The sequence below is a fragment of the Panicum hallii genome, chromosome 1 (assembly GCF_002211085.1).
Source record: "Panicum hallii strain FIL2 chromosome 1, PHallii_v3.1, whole genome shotgun sequence".
In the NCBI taxonomy this organism is placed as follows: Eukaryota; Viridiplantae; Streptophyta; class Magnoliopsida; order Poales; family Poaceae; genus Panicum; species Panicum hallii.
The window spans coordinates 30,716,444-30,724,674 of record NC_038042.1 but is presented as its reverse complement, the minus strand read 5'-3'; the positions used below and the strand labels follow the sequence as shown (position 1 = coordinate 30,724,674).

General features: G+C 44.4%; 1 protein-coding gene across 1 annotated transcript; it reads left to right on the top strand.

Annotated features, from left to right (window-relative positions):
- The first annotated feature begins 1,728 nt into the window (after positions 1–1,728).
- LOC112872305 (probable sodium/metabolite cotransporter BASS3, chloroplastic) lies at positions 1,729–3,953 on the top strand. Its single transcript, XM_025945629.1, has 5 exons — positions 1,729–2,190; positions 2,278–2,373; positions 2,477–2,783; positions 2,895–3,142; positions 3,257–3,953. The coding sequence occupies exons 1-5, from the start codon at positions 1,805–1,807 to the stop codon at positions 3,492–3,494; spliced, it is 1,275 nt and encodes a 424-aa protein (XP_025801414.1). The 5' UTR covers positions 1,729–1,804; the 3' UTR covers positions 3,495–3,953.
- Positions 3,954–8,231: the final 4,278 nt, after the last annotated feature.

Below are 8,231 nucleotides of genomic sequence, written 5' to 3'. Positions count from 1 at the left end.
TCGCACAGAACACGGTGACATGACGCGCCGTCTTGGAAACAGGCGGGTTTACCGTGGTGTCAGCCTACCTGCCCCGTGTGTCAGGGGCAGGCCACTCTTTTTGACTTGGGGGCACCCGGTCCAGCTACCGCATTAAACGCTGGTAGGTAGGCTGGAGACCCGCGAAGGGCCTTCTGCCACACGCACATGGCAGGGCCAGCCCCGCTCCCTCCGCAGGGGCGGCACGTGGCGGCACCGGACCCCTCCCTAGAGGGAGGGGGTCCGGGCCCCCGAGGTCGGTTGGAGCGGTCAGCCCCATAATGAACCGGCCATCACACGCGGCGGCCCCGGACCTCCCTGGGGAGTCCGGATCCGCGGCGACCACCCGGGTGCTCCCTTACCCTACGTGGCATGCGGAGGCCCCGGACCACAGAGAGCTCGGGGAGGGTCCGGAGACCACAGTCCCAGCTGTCAGACCCGGGCCGTATGCCACGTCGCCTAGGGGACGAGGGGGAGATCACGTACGGTGAAACGCTAAGGGCCTGGACACCCTAGCAGGAGGTACTCCTGTCTGTATGTACCGACATAAGCAATTACATAGGAAATTTTAACAGATACATGAAAGCATCGTTTCAAACAGTTTCCTATGGCCTATGGGGTTCACATTGTTAAAACGTTCGATTGTAATGAAAAGTGAAAAATACACGAACAGGAAAAATACCAGTAGGAATTAATATTTCATATAATTGAGTTTTTTTGGAGTTTTGTACGCTTTCATGTGGAGCAGCGCAAGAATTGTGAAAGATACTCAAAGGAAAAAGTTCCATGAAGCTTGATTTCCTAGCTACTCCATCAAATTCTACATATTACATCCATTAGGATAATTATATTTTTTTAAAAAGAGACAATTACTTTTTTCAGCAAAAGGAGGACAATTACTTCTCTCTATATGTTTTTCAAATCATTAGGCTTTAGGATTATTTATATGAAATCCCTCCAAAACTTGCTAGCATCCAAAGTGACTTGTAAAAATTTCTTTATTTTTGCTCCATTGTAATTTTAAAAACATGCATGAAAAGAAGTAGGCCGGAAACAAGGGGATTTCTATTCATGGTATAGGGTATATGCGAACACACGCGGACGCATAGCAGAAAACCAGAAAGGCTTGCCGGTTTGGGAGAGATCACGTGCCTCAACTTTCGTGCATACACATCTTCAAACAAAAAACGCTCGATCTCACAAATTACAAACTAGTTATCCAAATTAACTTTTAATTGCACCGTTATATTTCTTACGATGAGATCTTCAAAACTAGACTACACTTAATTATATTTAGATGATATTTTTTTCTAAAATATTTTTGTTTGTTTCGGAATAATTTCTATCTCTGGAATATTTTTTATCTTATTTTAAAATATTTTATTTTGTTCTAGAACAATTTGTATCTCTAAAATATTTTTTCTTCGATAAATTTATGCGATGGTACGGCTGCGGCACGCGCCCTCAGAAAAGTGGATGCTTTGCGCGAACGAAATGAGGGCGCATGCTTTGATGCTTGGATGATGGAACCTTCCATGGTTTTCCACCTTCGACGCCGACCGAGCGCTACACCCGGCGGACTTGTTTGGAAAAGAAAAACTAAAAGTATCTCAAATATCTGTAAAGCGAAAAATAGGAATATTAACCTAAATAAAACTGAATTAAATCGAGAAACACATGTTTAATCACTCCCCATTAGCAACGGCGCCCCATTTTATCTCTTCCCACCTCCCGCTCCCCCACCGCCCATTCCACCCCATTCCCACGCGCCATCGCCGCCACGGCCATGGCCGCCGCTGCCTCCTGCTCCCACCCTCCCTTCAGCCCCGCCGCGTCTCTACACCACCAACCCCACCATGTCCGCCGCTGCGGCGCCACACCGCGCTTCTCCCCGCCGCCGCCGCCGCCGCCGCCGCCGCGCGCGCTCCTCAGGCGGCGGCCGCGGCGGCTGGCGCCCACCACGTTCTGCTCCGCACCGTCGTTGCCCCGCCTGGGACGCGTCGGATGGCCGCGCAGGGAGGGAAACGCCTGGCTGCTCTCGTTCCGCGGCGACACCGCCGCGGCACCGGGCGCCGCGCTGGGGGACCCCTCGAAGGCGCTCTCCGCGCTGCTCCCGCTAGTCGTCGCCGCCACGGCCGTCGCCGCGCTCGGGAACCCCGCCACCTTCTCCTGGTACGGCACCTGGCCGCTTCAAGAAGGTTCTTGGGCAACCTTAGACAACTAACACATGGGGCTGATTAGTTTATGATTGTTTTGTAGGGTCAACAAGGATTACTACGCGCCGGCGCTCGGGGGTATCATGCTGTCCATTGGCATCAAGCTCTCCGTCGACGACTTTGCTCTCGCCTTCAAGAGGTTCTTTTGTCTTGCTGCTGCTTCTCCAAATATGATGGAAATATGCCAATATGGCATAGCATAGCTTCTCAATGCTGAATTTTTCTGCTCCTGTGTCGTCCAGGCCTGTGCCACTCTCCATCGGTTATGCCGCACAGTACGTGCTCAAGCCACTACTGGGCGTGATGATTGCAAAGGTATTCAGGATGCCATCAGCATTCTTCGCGGGCTTCATGCTTACTTGCTGCGTCTCAGGCGCTCAGCTGTCAAGCTATGCTAGCTTCCTCAGCAAAGGGGATGTGGCCTTGAGCATTTTATTGACAAGTTGCTCAACAATATCTTCGGTGGTCGTGACACCTGTTCTCACTGGATTGTTAATCGGTTCAGTGGTCCCGGTTGATGGCATTGCGATGGCAAAATCTATTCTTCAGGTAGTGAATTGGTCAGTAATCAAGCAATGTATTTTGTGGTGCATGATCTTCATGTTCCCCGTCTTTGATTCTTTGTTTAATCATGTGACCCTGCAATTTTCTGTTTGACAGGTGGTGCTTGTTCCTGTGACGCTAGGCCTTCTCCTGAATACCTATGCAAAGGGAGTTGTGAATGTAATACAACCAGCAATGCCATTTGTTGCTATGGTATGCACATCTCTGTGTATTGGCAGCCCTCTTGCTATCAATAGGAGCAAGATCCTCTCTCCAGAAGGATTCTTCTTACTTCTCCCCATAGTTGCTTTCCACATTGTTTCATTTGTTGCTGGTTACTGGGTCTCCAAGTTGCCACAATGGAGGTGATTCTTAATTTTGATATCCATTTTTTGTCTTTTTTAAATTTTTATCTTGTAATTTTGCTAATTTTTAAGTGTCTTGATGCCCTTTTGCTAATTATTTTGCATTGTCTGCAGGCAAGAAGAGCCTGTTTGCAGGACAATTTCCGTTTGTACTGGGATGCAGAGTTCCACCCTTGCTGGACTTCTTGCGACACAATTTCTTGGAACCAGTCAGGCAGTTCCTGCGGCATGTTCTGTAGTCATCATGGCCATTTTTGGTTTGACTCTTGCATCATACTGGGGTAGTGGCTCACGAATAAGAGATGTTGCTGGGGGATTTTTACCACAAGCCACCGCAGGTGTGAGCCCGTGACAGGCAGCAGGATGCCGCATGGTGATTTTTCCGTGGATCCCCTTGAGAGTTGAGAGACCAATTCCAGAAATTCATTTGCCAAATGAAACTGGAGCTACAAGGAAGTCGTCCTTCAGCATAATTTTGCATGAGGTACACCATGGCCACAAAAGAGAACTAAAGATTGTGGGCTTTTTGATGATAAGGATCAAGGCGAACAACCTTATGACAAGAACCACTTGTACAAGATGCTGAGTTTGCAGTCATACTCACATATCATCCGGTATATTTGTAGGTTGGGTTAGTTGTCTCTTACTAGCTCCTTTTAGATATAGATACCACTAGACACGATCGAGGATGCTCATATATTAGAGGTGTAGTGCTATACATATGTCTGTGCAATATCATTGGCGCTCACGCCAAATTGTTCTTAAAAGTTAAAACGAACCCCACCATCAGATTTTATTTTCTTTTCCGCAATGCTCTTTCTTTGCTGCGCGATGAACTCCGGACTCTTAAACAGCGAGGTAGTGGAGCATTATATCATGGCTAGAGCTTCGTTTTCTGCTTGAAATTGACATGTTTTTGCAGCCTCCATGATATGACATCTGGTGAATAGTACTTTGGCTGGATTAGAAAAAAAAGTTGCATCTACATTTATGTTTCTGTAGAAAAAGAAAATGAAATTCAGTTTGTATGGGTCTTGAAACATCTGTAGGGAAGAAAAACATAAAGGAGAAACACAGACTTGTTGCATCGTGTCCACAAGTCGCCATCTGTTGGGCATCAGCTACCGGGGCCCAATTACTGTTCGAATTTTTCTACGTTGATGGAGATGTCACAATTGTCTGTTACGGACCTCTTCTCAGGTCCGTCTCACTCTCACTGTTGTTTTTAGAAGGTCCAAGTCCATATTTTTTTCAGCTTGTTGCTGAATCTGGCTCGTGTGGGCGCGGACGGCTACGGCCGATAGGGATGGGAGATATTTCAGGTTCTTTAGCCTGGTAAACTTTAGACCGTTGAGAGTTGAGACCTGAGAGCATGTGTCCAGTGATGCACCGGTGCATAAAAATCCCATAAAAAATATGAACGGATAAGAAAGTGCTACCATCCACATCATGCAAAATTTTTGCTCGGAAAACAAAATTGCGCATCACCATAAAACTGGAATAGACATCTACCACAATTTTACAAGGAACAGTGCTCAACGATAATTTGAACGATCTGTTCCGCATATTCACAAAAAATTTACAAGCAACGATGCACAACGATAGGTTTAATCCACAACGGCAGCCAGCAACAATGCATCGAGTGGTTAGCACCGAAGACAGAAGACTGTTGTTGTTGCTCTGTTTCCACCCTGACGTAGAAGTTGAAAGTGGCAGGAAATAGAGGGCCCGGGGTAGCACGCGGAGGATGAGAAGAGGAGGTCGAAAAGAGGAAGAAACTAGAAAGACGGGTTACTGGACTCGAGCTTATGTTACATTTTTTACTGAAAACTGTGGTGGTACAATTATTTTGTAAATTCTATAGAAAAAATATGTATATAGGGTAAAATAATAAAAAAGGTTCAGTTTACACCTTCCAACTATAAAAAAGTTCAATTTTCATCATTTAACTATAAAAGTACGATTTTCAATATTCAACTATAAAATCGGGTAACGGAGACCACACAACTGTCGAAACCAGATAAATTTAGCACTTTAGATGGTTTCAAAGGTGTTTTTTCATTTTTTGAAAATTACAAATATCAAGTTTAAAGTAAATAATTCATAAGTAATTTATTTTATATAAAAAATACAAAATGGTTGCTAGCATTTTTTTAAAAAATATCCTATCTATTGGCACACTACTTGTTATTCGGATCCAATTTTTTATTATTCCAAATACATATTGCTTGTAGTTATGCCTATTATTTTTGAATAAATAAGAGCAACAACAGATAGATTACATTTTTAGAAAAGTTCTTGTACAAGTTCATATTTTTCTAATTTAAAATGAATTAGTTTTTATTTTTCAGATCTAACCAGATCTTTTCTATTTTTTGAATAAAATATAAAATCGCCTTTGAAACCATCCAAAAAGCCAAACTTATCGGATTTCGAGTGTTGGATGCCTCTTGTTATCCGGTTTTATAGTTGAAGGTTGAAATCAGACTTTTGTGATAGTTTAAGGGTGTAAGCTATGGATTTTTCCCCGAAAACTAAAAGAACAGGAGAGAGATTATGCCTAAATTGTTATATCGTGGGCCACGGGACTGCGCACATGACATTAATATTTTAGAATAAGTGATGGGGCATGTCCCATACCTTGTAACTATTGTAAGCTACTCGGGCACGAGTAGGACTAGTTGGAAGAAAAGTAAACTAGCCGGTAGTACTCGGATAGGACTCCTGTGCTCGTATCTGGCTAGAATCTCTGTAACCCTATCCCCCCAGACTATATAAGGGCAGACATGGACCCCATCCAACGGACAATCATCTAAGGCAATGCAAATCACAACACAGGACGTAGGGTACTATGCATCTCGCGCCAGCTGTCGGTGTTTTACCGCCAAGCCTACCAAGGGATGCCTCCGAGATGGTAGATTGTAGGTGTGGTGTCGTCGGAATTAGGAACTCGAAGGTATAAGGAACACAAAGATTTAGACAGGTTCGGGCCGCGAGGTGCATAATACTCTACGTCATGTGTGGTGGTTTGTATTGCCTTAAATGATTGTGTATTGTAGGGGTCCCTGCCTGCCCTTATATAGTTTGGGGGGATATGATTATAGAGTTCCTAGTCAGATACGAACTTAGAAGTCTTACCCGAGTACTACTAGGGTAGTTTCCTTCTGTTCCGACTATCTTTACTCGTGTTAAAGTAGCTTACAACAGATATAAGGTATGAGATATGCCCCATCCCTTATCCTAGAGTATTCTATACCATGTGCGTAGTCCCGTGACCCCAGGTCTAACAAAACCTCCGAGCTCTTCGTAGCCGAGTACTGCAAGCTTCCGAATACTTCTGAAGACGTCTTCGAGTTTTTCTGAAACTCTGTCTTGAAGGTGTCTTCCGAGAACTTCCTTGCCTGTCTCAAGGCTGTTGAGTGCTCATGCCCCGAGTAGTCTTCTTTTATATGGGGTGCAATAAAAATTGCACTCCATATGGAGTAGCCCCCGAGCTTTAGGTTGAATTGAAGAATTAGGCTGGGTCAAATTAGTCTTGAATCTTCTTATCTTTATCTTCCAAAATTTGAAAAATAAGCCATTGATGACACGTGTCCCGTAGCTACGAGCCTTGAATTCGAATCCCAAGATTTGGAAAAAAGAATCCAAAAGGTCGTGGTATGCATTGTAGAATAAGTTAAGAATTTGAATTGTTGGTTAAAATAGACAAATTGGCTCAGAAATTCAAAAACCTATTTTTTCGGATGACATCTCGGAAAAAATGGTTAAATAAATAAATTCTCCAAAGAAATCCTAGATTACCGCTCAAAACAAATCTTATCCCTAATTTAATGGCTAGATAAGGCCACTATGAATTTGTCGAGTTCTTGCATGAAGACAGAGTTCATGAGATACATGAAGTATGCTGGTGCATTGGTAAGACCAAACGACATGACCAGATATTCATAGAGTCCATATCTGGTAGAAAAGGCTGTTTTTGGAATGTCACTCGGCCTGATCTTGATTCGATGATATCCAGAGCGGAGGTCAATCTTAGAGAATACCCGGGTTCCGGCTAACTGATCGAACAGAATGTCAATGCGGGGCAGAGGATACTTGTTTTTGATGGTTACCGCATTGAGGGGACGATAATCTACACATAGCCTTAAGCTATTGTCCTTTTTCTTCACGAATAGGGCTGGACAACCCCATGGTGAAGCACTCGGATGAATGAAACCCTTATCTAGGAGGTCTTGGAGTTGGATTTTTAACTCTGCCAGCTTATTGGGTGGCATACGATAGGGCCTCTTAGAGATGGGGGCTGTACCGGGTTGTAGTTCTATGACAAACTTAATATCCCTGTCCGGGGGCATTCCAGGCAAATCATCTGGAAAAACATCTGGGTATTCACAAACAATAGGGATGTTCTTTAACTTGATCCCTTCTACAGCATAGGCATAAGAGTTGTTGCACTCCCATTGTGGAAGATAGAGAATAGTAGTTTCATGATCGGGTGAATCTATCTCCACGGCTCAGGAAGAGATATCTAATGACACTCGGTGCCTAGTCATCCAATCCATGCCTAGGAGGACATCCATTCCTTCTAAATCCAATAATAGTAAATCTATTTTTATCAGATTGCTACCCAACTGAATTGGCACCTTTCTATAAATTTGATTTGATGCAATTTTACCGCCAGGAGTCGCTATCATATAGGCTCCTTTAGTAGGATAGAAATCCAGGCCTACTTTTGTTCCACATTTTGAACTGATAAAACTATGGGTTGCACTAGAATCAAAAAGTATAATCACGGGTTGATGGTTTATGGAGAAAGTACCCATCATTATTGGCGCACCCTCGGGGAGTTCGAAGAGAGTTGTGAAGTTCACCCTCACCTGGCGGACTTGTACCACCTGTTTCTTGCCCTTGCCCTTGTTGTTCGGGCTAGATGTTTGCCCTTGGAAAGATTTCCTGGGTTGAGGACAATCCCGGATGAAATGGGATGAGCTGCCGCAGTTGAAACAACGATTGTTGTTGTTTCCTTGATTGGACAGCGGAAAGTTCGGCCTCGGGCCTTGCTGTTGTTGCTGCTGGGGTTGTGGCATCGGCG

Coding starts and splice junctions, on each gene's coding strand:
- LOC112872305 (XM_025945629.1), top strand. CDS start 1,805: ATGGCCGCCGCTGCCTCCTGCTCCCACCCTCCCTTCAGCCCCGCCGCG. Junction 2,784..2,894: donor TGGCAAAATCTATTCTTCAG/GTAGTGAATTGG, acceptor TCTGTTTGACAG/GTGGTGCTTGTTCCTGTGAC. Junction 3,143..3,256: donor TCCAAGTTGCCACAATGGAG/GTGATTCTTAAT, acceptor CATTGTCTGCAG/GCAAGAAGAGCCTGTTTGCA.